Below are 20496 nucleotides of genomic sequence, written 5' to 3' on the forward strand. Positions count from 1 at the left end.
TGAATGAATGGGGTAGTTTTGGAGGATGTTTTACTCTTTGATGATGGGTTGGGTGTGCTTCTGTCTGGGAAAGAAGCATCGACTCTATTATATAGTAAACCCATACAAATCCTCTGATTCATTACACTAATAACTTTTGAGACCATTTTCTTTAAACTTCTATTAGCACCATCTAATGGTAAAATAATGGAACTTCTTTCTTCTCAGTCATTTTAATTAATGACAACATAGAGTCATAGCGCCACTACAATTCCAGCGTTGATAGCCATTTCGTGAGAAAATGTGTAGCATGCCAAAAGGTCAGCTTAACCCAAAAGGGACAAAAGTAGGTAATTCGTCCACATTCACCAAGAGGGCCTTTTGAGGGTCCGTTTTGCCTCACCCATTTCTAAGCATCTGCAAGAAAGCATGAACTGATGAGAATTTTAACCTTCTACCTAGTGAAGGCAGAATTCAGGAATCCTAAGGTCCAGGTTCGAGAAGACCTGAATTTTAGTTCCACTCAACTGCTCCTGCAGTTATGTGACTCTGGGAGAAGTACTTAGTCCGTTTGTGCCTCTTATCTAGGCTTGTAAAATGGGAACAATTATACTGACCATTCTTTCTGATAGAGTTGTCATGGAAATGCTTTACAAAAGAATATGTGTTGTAAATCTGTAAAAGTAATATGTGAGGCATTATTTCTATATTACTCAGGATGTCCATGAATTGACTCAGAAAGAAAAATTAAATGAGGCTTCCAATTTTCCACATTGACATAACTGTCACATAACAGAAATGTTCTTTTTGGAGGCATTCTGATACGGAAGGAAGTAGGCAAGTATTACCCAGAGTAAGGGGTTGAATACAGATAGCCATCAGAAAGAAGAAGTACTAGTTTTGGGTTTGTTTTATAGACAGTTATAGTGGGGCTTCTTGATTAATGCCACAGAATTATTTTATAGATAAATTACCCCAAGACAAGAACAGGAGGTAACATTAAGTTTTTACTACATGTCAGACACTGTCAAGCACTTTACATATTCTTATAACTCTCTATGACCGTCTATGGGACAGATACTGTCATGACTTCTTTAGATAAAGAAATGGAAGCTCCAAGAACCTCTGGGAAATATAGCTAGAAAATCCATGTCTCAAGTACTGTCCTATACTTCTTATAATAACCCTGAGCCTCTATACTTTATTTTAAGCTTGTCTTATAATGTAAGAAAATAAGAAAGGAGCTATTTAAGAAAGCCTAATACCTGGGCCTAATGTGAAATTGAACTTATTTATCCATTTTATTATGATGATTGTAATTCTTTCATCAACTAAAATAATACTTAAAAAAATTTTTTTAATGTTTTATATATATATATTGAGAAAGGGAGACAGAGCATGAACAGAGGAGGAGCAGAGAGAGAGAGGAACAGAGGAGGAGCAGAGAGAGAGACATAGAATCCAAGGCAAGCTCCAGGCTCTGAGCTGTCAGCATAGAGCCTGACGTGGGGCTCGAACCTACAAACCGTGAGATCATGACCTGAGCTGAAGTTGGCCGTTTAACTGACTGAGCCACCCAGGCGCCCCTAAAATAACCCTTTTTAAAAATAAAATGAAATAACCCTTTAAATTTATTTATCATAATACTTACATATAAGCAGATGTTAAGTGAATTTGCTCAGGCAAAAACATTGTTTTTTGTTTTGTTTTGGTCTTTTAATAGGGAACTCAATAGCAGATTGAAATTGCCAGCTCTGGGTAGTGAGAAGCTTGAGTCCTCAGCATTTACGGTCATTCTCTCTCTCGAGAGTCTTCTTGATTTTTCCTCTGTTATCTTTTTTCTGATGTGCCCACTCTAGGCTCAGCTCCCCAAACTATCTACAACCTTTCTAGGCAGAGTAGAAAATTACTGCAACAAACCTCAAACTGCAGCCACATGCCTGGAGTTAGGAGTGATGCAGGTGTGGGTATAGCCGCTGGACTCCGGTCTGGAATTTTAGTAACCACCCTGGGCCACGTAGGAGGGCCAAGAATTAGTTGTCCTGGTTTTTTGAAGCTGCCTTTCTGATCTTCCTGGGACGGTTTTTAGAATTCCCTGATTGTGCAGCCAAAGTGGTTAATAAAACCCACATTCATGATGTAGATTTAAAAATGTGAGTAGAACCAAATTATGTTTTGTGGGAAATATACGCTTTCTGTGGAATTAATGGTTCTTGACCATGGTTTTCAGAACAAGTAATTGCTTTGACCTGATTGCACGTCTGCTGTTGGATAGTGGCTAGGCAGAGGCTGAGCCAGACTGCATAGGTGGGATCCCATCTTAGCCACTTAATAGTCCGCTGTCCTTGGGCAAGTTTCTTACCTTGTCTGCACTTCAGTTTTCTGTCTGCAACATAGGGACAATAATGACTGTGTCTCCTAGGACTGGTAAGAGGATAGCATGAGTCAATACATTTAAAATACCTAGAACAATGCCTTGCACAGAATGTGCAACCCACAAATGTTAAGTATAATGACTGTTGCTTCAATAAGTATTTTCATAAATATTAGTGGATGATTACTAACTGGTACTTTGGTGAGATGCATGTTTGTCAGGATTCACCAATGTGGGAATAAAACTAGGATCTTAAGATAGTCACAAAAATATTTCTTTGCTTCCACTTATACTCACTGTCCCCAGGCCCCTTCATCTCAAAATCCTTTTGCCAATCACTTTTGGGTCATCTTCTGTTCCTGTCAGACCCTGCATTCTTTTTTTGTAGCAGATATATTTTCTGACCTCTGGTTAATCTATAGCTTACCTGTACATAAAATTTCAACAAGCTAGTAAAATGCCCTAAGTTTAAAATAAAGGTTAAATAAAAGGAAAGTACTTTATAATATAACAATATATAATATAGTATGTAAATTTCAGGCATAATGATACCATAAGGTGTAACAAAATTGCCAAATGCTTGGCACTTAGAGTTTGAATCACCATGAATGTGACAGATACAAATTCGGACTGGTGCGGTTGTATTGTAAGGAGACTAAGATTCCCTGGGTCATGTCACTATTGATGATGTGCCTTTCCAAAATGGTGATCAGCTTGAGAAAGTCACAAACAAGACAAACAATAGTTTTCTCTTGTTTGCCCATGGAATTATACCCCTGCAAAATTCAGTGTATATTAAAACTGGGTAAAGTTCTTACTTATAGTTTTTATATAAAATGGAGTCAAGCTCTAGGTTCAAATAATCACCAACGGGCTTTTTACCTACATCAACGTCCAGGTAGATATTCAAAAGTGATGAGGGATGAGAAGGAATTTGTTGTTGTACACAGAGTGATATTCGACATGGTAACAACTGTTGTGATATGTGCACTGGCCAATGAGGATTGATGCCTAATTGTTGAAACATGCTGGACTTTGCACCTTACCAGTACCTTCCAAATAAATATCCTCTTTATCCTACACAAAGCACAAATCCAGTGTTTATTAAATCGTTAAGTTTAATCCAATCACTTAAATTTCATTAAATTTTACTTATTAAATTTCAGTAGCATTCTTCATCACTGCCATGCCCTCAAATACCCTCTTTGTCTTTGAGGGTGTATCTTATTTGCTCATGAATGCAATCTCTCATTCCTTGGTAGCATGTCCACCGTTTACTCCACGTCCGCCCTGGTGTCCTGTGCTCCTCTGCTGCTGATATACACCCCTGGTCATGCCCACCAAAGGCGCTCTGTCACTGGCGCCCCACATGGCAGAGGCTGCTGCTGCTCTGCCTGTCATTGTCTGTGCTAAGGTGCTAAGCCCGGTGTCAGGCACACAGGTGCATGCTGTGCCTGCTTCTCCTATGGCCGCTGCTGAAACTGTCGATGCCATGTCCCATTGGAATACTCACTGTTTTGCCAATGGCTTGGAAGTCCCTTGGTATTCTCAGAAGCCTGAATGGGTCAAAACCAAATTGACTTAGGAGTAAAAAATCAGGAGTTAAAATCCTTCTTTATAGTTTTTTGATTGCATATAATAAAAAAATTGTTTTAGTATTGTTTTTGCTCTGACCAAAACCTGGAATGGAAGACAGGCTATGGAATATAGGAGCAGTGTACTAGAAGCTGCCCTCCTCTTACATGTCCCATTATCCTGGGACGTATCTTGCCAGCCACGTCTTTTCTTTTTAGGATAGGTTCCTTATTATTAGGCTTCACCCACAATTCTTCCAGTCAAGGCCAGACGTGGTGAACTCCTAGTTGAACACGGATTAGTTTCACACTAAAATTCTATCACACTGGTAGATAATAATCAGATAACAGTCTTGCGTCTCCCATTGACCATAGGGTTTAAAAGAGCAACAACACAGAGAAGTGTCTTTCTTTTCCCATTTTTGGGGGCTGTGATGGCAGCATTTAGCATTGTTGAGTTCTTAGAATGTCACAACTGGACCGGAAATATCTCTCTTGAACAGAGTATGGAAAAAGGGTTGTATTTATTCCTCAAGTATAAAGCCATTACTATTTATGTCCTTGTGTTCCAAATATTGTAGAAGCAAAAGTTTACTTTGAATCTAAATACAGAATTGAGAAGAAAAGAAGAAAGATTGCATGGTTAAGTCAACTGGTCTTTGGCCTAATTTATCTTTTTCAGTTCAGTATTTTGTAATGTTGCTGTTTCTAGATCCCTTCTCTCTCAGCCCTGGGTAGTAGGGCAGTCAACAACCAATTTTAGAAGAACTAGTGTCACTTAAGGGAAAGAACTTTAAACTATATTCATAGCAGGCTATAAAAAGCAGAGATACCACCCACAAAGTGATATTTAAAAATTTCCAGCTACGTGATTTATTGGTAAATGTACACATGTGTTGTGCTACAAACAAAATGAACAATGTACCAGGTGTACCCTGAGTTTTTAAATTAAGACTAATTTTACCTAAAGGACACATTTTAATAGAATATTTTGCTGTGTATAAGCTATGGAAACAACATTTTAAGCTGTCTGTGGGTGAAAAGTCCTTAATTATATAGAATATAGCTCACAGGGAAAAGCAAAACTGAAAAGCAACCAAAAAACCTAGAGTCTCATGTCAATTTTGAAAATTTCTAGTCAGAAACATGTGCCCTAATGTCAACTCAGGCTCTGAGGAGTAATGGATACTGTTATTATTTTAAGTGACTTGGTAAATAAAAGCCAGATTTGGGGGATTGAAGAAAACACTAAGCAAAATTCTCTCAGAAATCAGGGTAGTGGCAAGTTGAAGACTGGGTGAGTAGTTCTGAAGCATTTTGCTGAAAACCTGAATTGCAAATCATTTAATGGATAATGGTAGCCATGAACTTTTGTCATTTTTCATTCTAGGTGCATGAAATTGAATGAACAACTCTTGAGTTCAACGTTTCTCCTAATAGAAATTTCATGACTTTTTCTCTAAATCTGATTTTGTTTGGCTGCCAGTGGCATCCCTTCCCTCACATCACAGTAGAGTGCCCCAGGAGTCCTCTTGGGCAAAGGGACCTGACCTTGGGCCAAGGGACCCAACCTTGGCTATGGAGACTGGAATCATGAATGGCAGCACCTAGGCAAAAACGGCCCCTTTGAGAGAATGCTGAGTATTACGTTGAGTTTGGCAAACAAAAAAAACAAAACACTCTTTCCAACAACAATAGGTTTGACTCCAAAAGCCTTGAAGAGTGGTTTAGAGTTTTTTAATAGATTTTTTTTTTTTTTGAAATGTGGAGGGGTCAGGACAAAATGACTGCAAGGGAGGAATTAGCCTTACTCAACAAAAAATGAAATTTGTGCACAAATATGCATTTATAACTCTCATCTCTCTCTGGGCAACCCCCTCTAGCTCAATAAAGCATCACCTGTACAACCTCTCTTCTAATTGATTTCTATATCCGCTCTTCTCTAACTTATTTATATAACTTAAAAAATTTAAATGTATTTCTTCCCATTACTCCAAACACTGTAACAAAGACATGGTTCCCACATAAGCATACATCATTCTTTAATAGATGGGAAAGAAAGAGGGGAATACCTGTACTTTGATAATTTTTTCACTGTTACCCAATATTTTTCCCTTTTGAGTTAAAACTAGCTTCAATTTTTTCCACCACTTAACAATCAAAACTTTTTTTATTTTTAAAGATCTAATTTTTAAGTAATCTCTATACCCAACATGGGATTCAAACCCACAACCCTGAGATCAAGAGTCACGTGCTCCCGGGGCACCTGAGTGGCTCAGTTGGTTAAGGGGCCAGCTTCGGCTCAGGTCATGATCTTGTGGTTCAGGAGTTTGAGCCCCGCATTGGGGTCCGTGCTGACAGCTCAGGGCCTGGATCCTGCTTTGGATCCTGTGTCTTCCTCTCTCTCTGTTCCTCCCCCGCTCACACTCTGTTTCATTGTCTCTCTCTCAAAACTAAATAAAGAATTTAAAGAAATTAAAAAAAAAAGAGTTACATGCTCCACCAACCAAGCTGGCCAGGCACCCCAACAATCCAAGCTTTTTAATTCAGCTTCCATTGAGCCAAAGTATAGCAGAGTTGGATTGGTTAACTCATGACTTTGAGCCTTGACTGATGCCAGAGCTCACAGGATTTTTAAGGTGATGACTACACATCTTTAATTTATTAAAAATGACTGGGACATTATTGGGTGCCACAGAGTCATTTTCCCAAAAGCAGTCAGTGTATTTGGTAAGTAAAAAAAAACAAGATATAAATGACTTGCTATCCACCATCCACCTATTTTAAGGCATCTAAGTGGCACTTTAGAACTGGATGTTCAGTCTGGATTGCTATTCAGGGACATGCAGACAAGTGGGGTTAATTGAGATAAAATGCTGATGTCAAAACTAAAGCCTGAGTTAGAGTGTATTAAATCTCTGAAAAATAATTATCTAAAAATTTCTAAAAAAAAAAATATATATATACATAAAATTTATATCCATATACTCACATATATATACACACACATGCATGTATATACTAAAAGCATCTTGGCAATAAAAAAGATATGTATAAAGAAAATATGAAGAATATCCTTATAGAAAATAGTCATTTGAGTTTAATGTCCTGACCAAAATTCACACAGAGAGGAGACAGCTTAACTTCAGGGTTTAAAATCTAGAGAAGAGTAGGAAAAGAAAAACTCAAAATTTTTATCACCTAATTAACATTTTTTTTTTAATTTTTTTTTCAACGTTTATTTATTTTTGGGACAGAGAGAGACAGAGCATGAACGGGGCAGGGGCAGAGAGAGAGGGAGACACAGAATTGGAAACAGGCTCCAGGCTCTGAGCCATCAGCCCAGAGCCCGATGTGGGGCTCGAACTCACGGACCGCGAGATCGTGACCTGGCTGAAGTCCGACGCTTAACCGACGGTGCCACCCAGGCGCCCCGACATTTTTAAAGACCAACAGTTATTTAGCACTTCAGATATGAAGACCCCTCCCCTTTTGGCTCAATTAGTTGGTTAATTCTTTAGTCATTTACAAGGTATAAAATGGGTCAAATGTACCTGGCTATTGATCAGTTTACCTGGCTAAGGTTGAAAACTGAGACACCATCTCACAAATCCTTGTTAGGTTCCGCTTGACCTCTGACTCTTGCCCTTTGTGTCCTCATCTATATTAGGAGTGGACTCTTATATTATGATGCCGCTCAGCCAAGCCTGATCTCCAAAGACTCCAACTATATGGCTGGTCAGTTGTGGGAGGGGAAAGAACTTAGAATAAAATGGTTCCATAGAAATATGTTTGCTGTCTCCTAACCAAAAATCTTTTCTGACATATTTCCATGTTCTTGACCTATTTCTGGCATTTGGATCTCTGGCCCTCATTAGATTTCATTTGGCAACTGGCTCTAGTCTCCACATGTTCTATATTTTTGTCTCAATCTTGGAGTTAGATATTATGAAAATATTGATATTCTAAATATGTACTTGGCTCACATATAATACACTTATTTATAAGTAGTGTAGAAGTAGAGAAGAAAATTGACAGTAATACTGTGCATGTTTTATTATACCAAAAACATAGGGTAAAAATTGAAGATTGAGTTGGTCTGTGAAGTTACCATTAAAGGAGAAATAGGTTAATGCATCGTTTTGTTTAAAATGGGGGCAATCACCCCCACTGTTTGTGTCTTGTATTTAAATTAGGATTGACTTTAATATACTTAAGAAGAATTTGGAAATCACAAATTTTTAGTAAGTCATTAATTATTCTGATGTAATATATATCAATAGTATTTCATGGCTTACTCCAGAAAATGTTACTGAGAAAAAAAGTTTAATATTAATAAAGTGATTAACTTATTTTCACAATGGGTGGGTTTAGACAGCTACTCTATTATCATATTTGTTGCACTCTATGTATTAATATTTGTTGGAGACTGTGTTTCAAATTATTATTAATGATGCTCATTAATTTATACTGAATTATTCATCTTTGGTCTTGCTGAACTAGTCAAGCATTTTTTTCCCTTTCTTTTTCCCTGGAAAATTCATGCAGAAAAATATCAAAGCAAAATTAAGCTGCCATAAAGTAATAAAACAATCTTTCATGCTGTTTGGTCATTGCAGTGAAATCACAGGGGCAAGAAAATTGAAGTACTCGTCTTGACATAGCTTTTATTACCAAGGAAAGTGAACAGAATTCAAGGTTCTTGTGTTGTCATGGTCAAAACATAGAGCAGTTCATGGGGAAAATTGTTTTTGGAGAATTGCATGACTTCGACACTTCCACTGAAAAAGAACAGAAAGAACATTTATGGCTTGCATTTACTGAGTGCTCAATAAGCATTTGATCGATTGATTGGCTGATTAATTGACTGATTAGTTGGTGGACACTTTATGCAAGTTGCTTAGCTTAAGGTTAGCATTATGTATTAATGATTTCACTCTCATAAAATGGAAGTAAAAGTGCATTAAGGAATTGATGTATTTGGAGCACATAGATCCTCAAATTATACCATTCAAACTCAAGTGCAGGTCTGAAATAGTCCAAGGACTTTTGTCTATGTGTCATAGATTTGTTGACCAAGAGCTAGTTCTATTGACTAAGAGTTAGTTGTGGTGGTTGTGGGTGAAAAAGTTATCTTCCTGAACAAAATAGAGAAGAATAGACATCACTATTGCAAAACTGGGTCAGTCCTAGGCTTACTCCATTCACAGAGACCTAGCCTTAATATAGAACTCCTTTAAATAAGTGAAACAACAGGAAATTAACTGCTTTGCTGGGATGATATTGCAATGCTAAACTTGAGGAAAGTCACTAAAACCAGTGTGTCTTCACAGGCTACTTCCAGTAAAGATGCTGTGTTTTGTTTTGGTCTATGCATCTGTGTATATCCCATATTTCCTGCTTTGTTCTGAAGCGACTAATGTCAAATGTCACGTTTCATAATCATGTAAAAGAGGATTTATTAGTCTTTGTCTGATATCAGTGATGAGCCCTTAGTGCTGAGTAAATTCAAAAGAAGTAACACTTTAGTTACACTTTGAAATTTTCCAGTTATAAACAGGTTTCCTAGGTTATAGGAAAGGATTATATTAAACTACTACTAGAAGTAGTTCTATGGCATTTTTTTAGGATTTAATATATTCCAGGTGCTGTGCAAAGCACTTTAAAGAACATTTTATATTTAATTCTGTCAGTATCCGTATGAGGTACGTTCTTCTTCTTGTCACTACTGTTACAATTCTCATTTTCCAGATAAAGATATTGAACTCAGAAAAGTTAAGGAATTTGTTCATGGTCATACTTATGAATAGGAATCCATTAATAAACAAGAATCAGGATTTTTAAAATAAATTTCTTTGGAATATTATTTGTAAAATATTTTTGAAAAAAGTTACTGGGCAGCAACTATATTGCAACATCCTAGACAAAGCAGAACATGCATTTTTATTGGTTTCATCCATGTCTTCCCAGGCCCAGGTTCAGTTTCCTTGGGGAAACAGATTCAACCTTGGTCCCCAAATCCCTCTCTTATCTGGTGTCCCTGTAAGGGGCAGCCTTCCTCTTAGAAGTCTGCTTATGACATTCTCTTCCATGGTTTTCTATGCTTGCTGTGGTTTCCAGGAGGCTTTGCTGATATTAGACCTCTTGGCCTTTGATAGTTCCTCTCATGGTGTCCATCTCTGGTTCTTCACTGGAGCCTCCTCAGTATTGTTGCAATGTCTCTGATAGGGTCGTAACACATCGTGCTACTCTAACAGATACACATTGAGGTGGACAGAGAAAACCAATTCTTGTCCATGTTATGCTAATATCCTAGGTCATGAACAAAAAGTTACACCATACAACCCTAGTAAAACTGCTCAGCGGCTAGATGACTCATTCTTTACATTTCAGCCCCCTTTCCTAGGGCCAGTGCACATATCTCTAGCTATTTGGTGAGAAGACATTAGCATTCACTTATTAAGCAGAGATATATTGAGCTCCTACGTTAAGTGCCAGCTTGTGTGTTTGGCACTAGATATGCTATGGAAAGAGAAAACCCGAATTCCTGACTTCATAGAGCTCACTGTCCAGTAAACTGAGAATTCCCTCTGAAGTACTTAATACTTAAAAGAATCCCTCCTCTCTAACTGCCAACGAGTCAACAAGTTGGTGAACTTGAAGGTATCTAGTGGTGTGTTTCCTCTCCAGTTTGTACAGGGCTCAAGAAATGAAAGGGTGGTTGATATTCCCCAGATACTTTCTCAGAAGGTAGGAGCTCAAAGGAGATTCAGAAACAGTCTCTCCTATGTTGTCTGTTGGGGCTCACACAAATAAAAATGGCACCTGGCTGACCTTGTGAAGCACTCAGGATTCCTGGAATATACCTGAATTCACAGAGGGGCCATATTCCAGCCCTGGCCCTTGGACTTTTGCGACTTATCTATTCCATTAGGTCATATATAGCATATATTAAAAATTATAACATAACTTTTCACCTAGGATCACAGAAATTTAGAATTGTAAAAGACCTTAGAAATCACTTAGTTGTTCATTCAGCAAATATTTGTTTAGTACCCACTGTGCTTGCTGCTGTCTTTTTCATCATCATGCAAAAGAGGAAACAGATTCAGAGATGAGGGTATTTGTTCTCTTTTAGGAACTGGCAGATGGGCTACACTCCTGTTGTTTTCAGAGCACATACCAAATAGTCATTGAATGATTTCAAGATAGCCCCTTGTATTAGTCAGGGTTTTCCAGGGAAACAGATAATAAGATCTCTAATATCTGTCTATCTATCTATCTATCTATCTATCTATCTATCATCTCTCTATCTATCATTTATGTGTTTATTGGGAGAGTAGGAGATAAAGAAATTTATTGTAAGGTATTGGCTCACATGATTCTGGAAGTTGAGAAGTCCCATGATCTGCCATCGGCAAGATGGAGACACCGGAAGACTGATGATATAGACAGCCAATGGTTAGAATCCAGTCTGAGTCTGAAGGCCTGAGAACCAAGTGTTCTAAGGGCAGGAGAAGATTAATGTCACAGCTCAATCAGGCAGAGAGCAAATTCAACCTTCCTCTGCCTTTTTGTTCTGTTCAGGCCCTCAATAGATTGGTTACTGCCCAACCACCTCTGGGAGAGCTATCTGCTTTTACTCATTCCACCAATTCAAATGCTGATCTCTTCTGAACACACCCTCACAGACACACCCATAATGTTTAAGAAGCTCTCTGGGTATCCCTTGGCCAAGTCAAACTGACACATAAAACTAACCAATGCACTCTTTTGTCATTCCTGCCCGTAGACATTCTAGCCACTGGAACCTTCTTTCACAGGTGGTAGGTTTATGTACTCTCTTGCTTTCTTCCAATAGGCATCACATTGTGGTAAAAGACACATTATGAATTGCTGATATTTGATCAATGTTCAGCCATGTTTTTACTAACAAAAGGTAATTTCATATGATTCATCTTAAGACATGCCCTGCTGCCATGTACAAATGCTTTCAAGATCAAAGCTAATATTATTTCTCTCTTACTCTTCCCACATGTGCGTGCACACACACACAAATACACATATCATATAATTGTTTCTCCAGGACATGTGGTTAGTAAGGAGAAAACGAGGGCCAAAATTTGTATTTTCCAAATACAGGGTTTGTGTTGGATATTCTCCATTTGCCCTTCTACTCTAGACCCTTCCCCAGGAAACTGTCCACTGCAGACTAATCAACAGGGCTCCCTTGTCCCCTGGCTTCTGCAGGAGATCAGAGTTCAGGAGGAGAGAGCTTTGGGATATTTATCCCCAACCTGCTTTCCTGCCAGACCCTGGCTTGGAAGTACTTGTGTCCTTCTACCTGTGACCAAAGCGCATGCTCAGTGTCCTCTCCCACACTTATGCTCTTTGTTTGGTTCTATAATCCCTGCCCTCCTGAGCTAGGGGAGGTAAGCGCCAGGAGCTTCACTACCTATTGTTTTCTCTTAACCCTCCTCTCATTTGTTTAACAGTCCTTTCTGTAATAGTTTCTCCATTAATAGTCTCTTCACTTACCCCTTTGACTCTGCCATCCATTCATTTTCTCCCAGGGTGCAGATCCAGAGTGACTTCCTGGCTATGAAGTTAGTTTTGCGTATATTAATTCATATTTGTTATGTATATAAGTTTTGAGGGTATATTTGCATAGCTTATACCTGCAGGCTAGGCTAAGGACTAAGACTTGTAAATATCTTTGGGTAGGAAGAACAATTAATATACCCACAAATGGTATTTATGTATACTTCTAATCTCAAAACTAATTGTCAATTATTAATTAAGACCTTTTATCTTCATTGGAAGTTTTAAAATAAAATACTGGCTAAGTTTAGCTTCCTAATATGAAATGCAAGACAATACTCAAACATTTATGAAATATAATTACGTTTTCCAACTATTACTTTTTTATTAATTATGAGCTCTGGGCGAAACATTAAATCAAATACAGTATAAATTTGGCTGCTAATCTTTGCTAGTTTTACAGTGTTTAGTCTTTGCCTATGATATATATAATTATATGCCATAAGCAAGGGAAAAAATTAAAATATTTTTAATACATTGGGATACCATTTTGTTCTCCAAGTACACATTGGCTTAGTCCTCCTACCTTCCGAACTAGCTCATTGCTAGAACAAACATTTACTGAGCACTTGTTATGCATCAGCATTGTGTTTAGTGATGTGGGACAATCAGGAGATTTATGGGGAATCATATTCTGGATTCTAGAAGATTCCTTGACATTGTCACATGCCCATGAAGCATTGGTTGGTAAGAATCAAAATGAAAACCCAGGTCTTGTGGTTCTGGTTTAATCTTTCTTTTCTTAAAACTGCACCACACTCATCGGGTATTCAGTACTTGGCTATATCAGTAACCAGATATTAGAAGGCAGAGAAAAGCAGCCTTCAAAAAAAGTTCATTTTTCCTCTGGGTAAGAGGTAAAGTTATAAGCTTCAGAGCTCCTTAAAATAAGATAAGAGTAGTCAATAAATAAAAATGTATGATATTTCGTATCTGTATCTGCTTATTCATTTAGTCCTCATAGGGTGGGATAGGAAAGCACTAAAGACACATGCTAGACCCTCCATCTTTAATTATTTTCTGGAAATAATAAATATGTGCTAATGAATTACAAGGCCATATGAAAGACTACATCACAGAGACTCATCTCCCAATTTTTCCCCCAAAACAGAAGCTAGTTTTGGCATCGTTTATGGAGGATTTCTCGGTTTCTGCGTGTGTTGGGGGGGTCAAGGGAGAAGGAGGGAATGGAATATTAAAACAAGTGGATTGGACCAGTTTGTTGAGAGAGCCCTTGATAGATAGGCCAAATGAAAGATGGAAGGAAGAGTGACTACAGACAATTCTTTGACTCTGTTAAGTAAGAACCTAGGATAGTTAAGATTTCCACAATTATTTATATAGTTCCATAAAATGTAGTTGCAGCTTTTATAGGTATTAATGGAGCTTATTTTTACTTTTTAGCTATAATTAAGGGAAATGGAAATGGTTTTTGATGTCAGAGAACATCTACTTAGAGTTGTTTTTTTTGTTTTTTTTTTTTGCAGGGAAGGGGGTTAGAATCATTAAGAGTAGCCTCCAAACCTGGAATAAGATAATGGAAAGTTATATATATTTCACAAAGGGTAAAAATTACTTTAATCAATATTAAATTCCACTGTTCAACCACAGTTTCAGGGGCTGATGTGGAAATCTGACATATTCTTGACAATTCCTGTATTGGATTCCTTTAGCTCCATGCTATAGGCTCTTCCACTTGAACTAAGCCAAAAGTGGGTGACATAAAATTGTTTATTTTTTGACATATTTGCTGACTACTACTTCCTGAAAATCAGTGAGCTGCTATCTTGGTAAAACACTTAATAGGGGTAGCTTCTTCAAAGTCAGCTCTGCCTGGGCTTCAAATCAATGCTGTGCTTCCTGGCAGTAAGGATAAAAAGGAAATCGGAGTAAATTACACTGTTCTCATATTATACAAAAGAAGGCCACAAATTAGCTCTTCTGGAGAGACAAAACTTATCCTAGTAATAAACTCTAAAAAGGATTATTCAGAAAAAAAAAAAAAGAAAGAAAGAAAGAAAGAAAACACGTTTCCTTGCTGCAAATGTAAAGGATTATAGAAACAGTTCAACTCTTTTTTAAGTTGCGATTCCCAAGAAAAGAAATTACCTTAATGACTCTTCATTTGCCACCTCCAGAAACAAGCAATTTGAGTATTTCTTTTATTATGATGTATTAGAACTTCATTAATAAGGAAGCCTTCCAAGTAGGCTATCATTTTTTGAGAAAGATCACACTGTGCTAAATAATGAGATATGGGAATACATTGAACAGCTTGACTTCTGCTGACTTTTACTTAAGAGTGTGAAGTGTTTTAAATTAGACTATGTTAGTATTGATGAAACGTGCACAAGGGGGAAAAATAATTTAAAGGCTTTGTTCCATTTTGAGAGCTAGATAAATTGTATAATTTAAAAATAAATCACTGTGACCTGGCAGTAAGGAAACAACAACTCTCAAATGCTGTTGGAGAGAATGGGAATGTGGACAACGAAGGCAATTCAGTAATAGCTATCAAATTTACAATGTGTTTATTCGTTGATCTGACTATTACGCATACAGATTAGAATTTGCCCCTAGATAAACTCGTAAAAGTATACCTAAATAGATGGATAAGAGCATTCATTGCAGTATTTTTGAAATAACAGAAGACAAACATTACAAAACTAATCTGAATACACAAGAATGATTAAATTAAATGTGCATTCATTTAACAGCACACCCCAAGCCATTAAGAAGTCTAATGTAATTCTATATATATGCTGATATGGAAAGGATTCTGGGATGGATTGGTAGGTTAATATGCTAGATATAGACCTAGATTATACAGTAATCCCCCCCTTATCTCTAGGGAATATATCCCAGGACCCCCTGTGCAGAAACCACAGACATTACCAAATCCTATCCGTACTATGTTTTTTCTTATACATGCACACCTAAGATAAAGTTTATTTTATGAATTAGGCACAGTAAGAGATTAACAACGATAACTAATAATAAAAAAAAACAGTTATGGGGCGCCTGGGTGGCGCAGTCGGTTAAGCGTCCGACTTCAGCCAGGTCACCATCTCGCGGTCCGGGAGTTCGAGCCCTGCGTCAGGCTCTGGGCTGATGGCTCAGAGCCTGGAGCCTGTTTCCGATTCTGTGTCTCCCTCTCTCTCTGCCCCTCCCCCGTTCATGCTCTGTCTCTCTCTGTCCCAAAAATAAATAAACGTTGAAAAAAAAATTAAAAAAAAAAGAACAGTTATAACTGGACTGTAATAAAAGTTATGTGAATGTGGTCTCTCCCAAAATACTTTATTGTATTGCATTTATCCTTTTTGTGATGATGTGAGATGATAAAATACCAATATGATGATATGAAGTGAGGTGAATGACATAGGCACCGTGACATAACATTAGGCTATTGCTGACCTTCTTTCTGATGGTACGTTGGAAGGAGAATCATTTGCTTCTTGGCTAGGGTTGACCACAGGTAACTAAAACTGAGGAAAGTGAAGCTACAGATGAGGGGAACTACTATAATGTCTCCTTTGGATCATTTAAAAAGCAGAAACATCTACAAGTATAAGTAATGTAGATATACTGATATTTATATCAATTTACATATTGAAGAGCCATATGCATCTTACCCATTGGGTGCTTCTTTGGACTTCAAAGGTGAATATGTAAAGCATTGGCTTTGGCAGAGAGAGGCTCTGGTTAGGGGTGGATTGCTGGGTGCTTCTGAGTTTTTTGTTTGTTTTGTTTTTCCAATCTGGATAGCTTTCTATACAGTTTACTTTCTCTAACCATGTACATCCAATACATTTATTTTTTTTAAATACCAGTGAGTATTTTGAAGTAAGTCATTATTGTTGGTCTTCAGTTTTATATACTTCAAAAAACTATTAAATAATATTTTATAAAATAATAAAGCACTATTGTTGACTTTACCAATATCATGAAGCATGACAGACTCTAGCACATGACGGACTGCACTGCCAGGAAATCTACTCAAGTCAGCCATGTAATATTCTCCTCACAAACAGAGGCTGCCCCTGCAGCCATCTTCCCCATATTAAGAGTGCACCTCTAACATGTGGGGAGAATAGATCTGCTCAGTGAGGTCAGTTGGAGACATCATATCTACCTCCCTTCTGAGCAAGAAAATTTGAAATCAATTATTACAATTGTTTTCCTGTTTTGTTGTAAGACAATAAACTACAAAACAAAGGCTTTTCTAAACATCCATGATTTAATGAATCTAACTTTGATTAAGAATGGAGAAAAAATTGGTTGCATATTTCCCATGGGCCCTGTATTTGAACACAACAAACACTATTTTGGAAGCAATTCCAAAAAGAAATGATAAAATGACTGTTTTGTGCTCTTTTGAATTTTTTCAGAATTGCAACTTGTGGTGAGCCCCTCTGTGTGTCTGGATCAGAGCATACAGTTAAAGCAGAGTACTCTGAGTGACCTTTTAAAAACAGTGAAGCCACATATGTGGAAACCATGGGACTGGCAACGTGAACAGCTGTAAGCTAATCATTTTGAATTGTTCTATCCAGCATGCATTTTTGGAGACAGCTAACAAGAGAAAACTCCTGAAGATATCGAGGGGGTATTACATGTTTGAATGATTAGGTTCTATTACATAAAATTTCAGCTATCTCTTCTTAATAAAGAACACCATCATTGATTTTCTCCTAGACTAATTCAAACCTCTCCTGCCAAAAAATAAACATTTGGGTAAATAGGACTCTTATCTAGGAAGTTACATTAATGGAAATTGAATTTGAAACCTTGACAATGTGAAACTATAAAATTTTAACTTCCATTTTGTACTCAAATGACATTGCCCTGGTATATGAGTATGGCTGAATGATTTTTTTTCTAGTTAATATATTTTTTATGGCCCTTATGATCTAAGGAAGCAACTGCAGGGTACCAAGTTATTTAAGTTTCCTCCAGGAAAATGATTTTTCAATGTAGATAGATTATAGTGAAAAATTAAGAGATTTTCATTATCTTATCCAAGAGACAGAATAGTTTACCTCATCTAATTTTATAATTATTAGGTAGTATTTCCACAGTTAACAGTATTTATTGAAGAATCCTATGCACCTCTGTTTACCTAAGACTTCAAAGGTTGAAATAGCATAGTCTGTTCATTGATTAAACTTAGATATGAAACATAGAAACATCATGCAAAAAGCAAATAGTTAAACATTTTGGTATCTTTTATGAGGAAAGTATATTTGTTTCATCACAAAGTATTAGTGTTAATTTTCCTTTGTAGACTGAAGTGTTTACTTAATGCTCTGTGCTTTAAATTAATCCAGAATTATCTGTGGTGATGGTTATTGGGTAGAATCAAACTAGTGGGGAATGTATGTTGGCATATTTTGGTGACCTGTCTACTACTGAGAAATATAATAGTATCTCTTGTCAAGGAGAAGGTAGAGCAAAGGCAATCGAGGGCAGGACTGGAAAATGTCAGGTTTCACTGTTCCCTAAACTATAATTTGTATCACTTTTGTAGTGATGGTACATACATGACCAATGTACATCTTTGAAATCTTTAAACCTCATTTTAGGTATTTTCCTACCTTTCTTTCAAAAAAAAAATTTATTTTAATTAAATCTACCAGAGTGGAGAACTCTTATCAGTTTGATCTCCTCTCTCTCTCTGTACCTGTATATGTACCTGTAGTGATGCTAATGAGCAGTGGGATTGCTGAAGGAAACCCACACATGGAAGGCTGAGGTCCAACAAAGGATAGATGAGTGTACAAAGCTTCGAGGTAATTTACAAATTACATACCCTAAGTTATGGAGCATTAGCTATGCTGTTTTATTTTTTAGGAATCAAACAACAGTCCTTGCTCCACATGAAACAATCTTTAGAGCTGAAGAACTGTCTGTGATTCTTAAAGCATATGTGTTGGTGACATCTTTAAGCCCTTTGCGTGCATTCATTCATTCAACTGGCGCGGTTTGGAATCCACCAAAGAAAAAACGCTTCACTGTCAAGGTAAAATTCCATCGAAGCTGTTATTTCATTCAAAGTATATTAAAGATAAGTAAAGTGAGTTGAACTGCCTTTCTCTGACCTTTATGATTATCAAATCCCATTGAACAAAGATTGCATCATTTTATTGCTGCAAGTGGAGATTTTCATTTAATAGGCGCAGGCTCAAAAATGAACTGGAAGCAGCTTAATTCACTAGGGATCACAAAAGTTACATCTTGTTTTCTCAATTCATCTTTTTAGTTCAATTCTTTGACCCATTACAAAGCTAATTCTCGGCTGTATTCTGTTTTCTTGACTTTCCACTTATTTAAGAAAAATATACTCATTGCAACAAATGAAAATATTACTTTTCCCTTATGTTTTTTTCTTCATTCTTAGGAAGCAAAATACCTATTTTGTCACAGTAGTCAATATGGAATATTTCCTAAGTGAAAAACAAAGCTCTCAAGTGTGCCTAAGATAGTAAGTGATGATATAAAGCATGATGAGAAAGTTTTCTGGGAAGCACTTAATAATAACTCCCCAAAAATTTAGTTATAAAAGGTAAGTCAGGTTGCCTCAGTTGAAAATAAGGTGTAGCGACAACATATTGGGTAAATTTTAAGAAGTTTCCAACTTTACAGAAATAATCATTCAGAGGACAGTTAAGAGGAAATAGGAAGAAATTGAAAGAACACTCAAGTGCTTTGGTTTGTGTGTTCTTTCAATTTCTTCCTGTTTTGTCTTACCTGTCCTCTGAACAATTATTTCTGTAAAATCAAAAATTCCTTCAAAGAACAAATACTACATGATCCTACTTATATAACAATCTAACTTTGCAAACACGGGGCACCTGGGTGGTTCAGTCGTCTAAGCATCCAACTCTTTATTTCAGCTCAGGTCATAATCTCACGGTTTGTGAGACTGAGCCTCGCGTCCAGCTCTGTGCTAACAGAGTGGAGCCTGCTTGGGATTCTCTCCCTGCCTCCCGCCCCACCCCCCATCCTTCCTCTGCTTGTGCTCTTTCTTTCTCTCTCTCTCTCAAAAATAAATAAACATTATAAAAAATAGAAATAAAATTGTCAAACTCAGAAAAGCAGAGAGAAAATAGAATGGTAGTTACCAGGGGTGGGGGGAAAAGGGGAGATGAGAAAATGTTGGTCAACTGGTACAAAGTTTCAGTTATGCAGGATCAGTATGACCTAGAGTTCTACGTATAGCATAATGCCTGCAGTTAATAAGATTTGCTAAGAGAGTAGATCTTATGTTAAGTGTCCTTATCGCTAAATAATACATAATATATAGGTACGTACACACATACATACATACACATGGGTGGGAGGTAAAATTTGGATGGGATAGATATGTTATGGCTTGATTGTGAGGATGGATTCATGGGTGTAGTTATCTCCAAACTCATCAGATTGAATATGTTAAATAGGTACAGCTTTTTGCATCTCAAGCATAATAAAATGTTGTTGTTGTTTTTAAAAAGAATGTGCAATGCCTTTCATAGCTTCAAGAGAGTCAGAAGTAACTGAACCTGATTTTTTTCAGAATTTATCTTACATAAACTACATTGTAAATTCTGGAAAATCTTCCAATGGTGAAAAATTTTTAAATGGCTCATTTAAATATTGTCAATTAAAAAAAAAAGGATCAGCATGATAAAAGGTGCAAATGCCGTATTCCTTAGTAAAATAGATGGCTGACATTTGAGGGAAATAGTGTTGATGACTTAAGTCATAAGATACTTTACTTAAAGAACAATTATCGTAACTATATCAACATAGGTGTTTTTTAGTTAATTATGAAAAAGTAGCATCAAATTTGGTTTGTCTTTCGCGTTATCTCCTACCAGTCTTCACAGTGGCTATTTATTTTTACCTAAGTACCTTTAATTATTTTCAGATTTCTGTTTATATTAGGTTGAATTATATGAAATTGCTAGTATGTGGCCATTCTTGACT

The 20496-nt window shown here is 36.9% G+C and overlaps 1 protein-coding gene across 4 annotated transcripts in view; it reads left to right on the forward strand.

Annotated features, from left to right (window-relative positions):
• Positions 1 to 20496, forward strand: part of CPED1 (cadherin like and PC-esterase domain containing 1) — a 272086-nt gene that overhangs the window by 79221 nt on the left and 172369 nt on the right. For all 4 annotated transcript variants that reach the window (XM_043589341.1, XM_043589342.1, XM_043589343.1 and 1 more), the window contains exons 5-6: positions 16917 to 17049; positions 18379 to 18547. In XM_043589341.1, coding sequence (XP_043445276.1) covers positions 16917 to 17049; positions 18379 to 18547 — 302 coding nt within the window. The remainder of the gene's footprint in view (positions 1 to 16916; positions 17050 to 18378; positions 18548 to 20496) is intronic.

This window comes from Prionailurus bengalensis, chromosome A2 (genome assembly GCF_016509475.1).
Source record: "Prionailurus bengalensis isolate Pbe53 chromosome A2, Fcat_Pben_1.1_paternal_pri, whole genome shotgun sequence".
NCBI classification, from domain to species: Eukaryota; Metazoa; Chordata; class Mammalia; order Carnivora; family Felidae; genus Prionailurus; species Prionailurus bengalensis.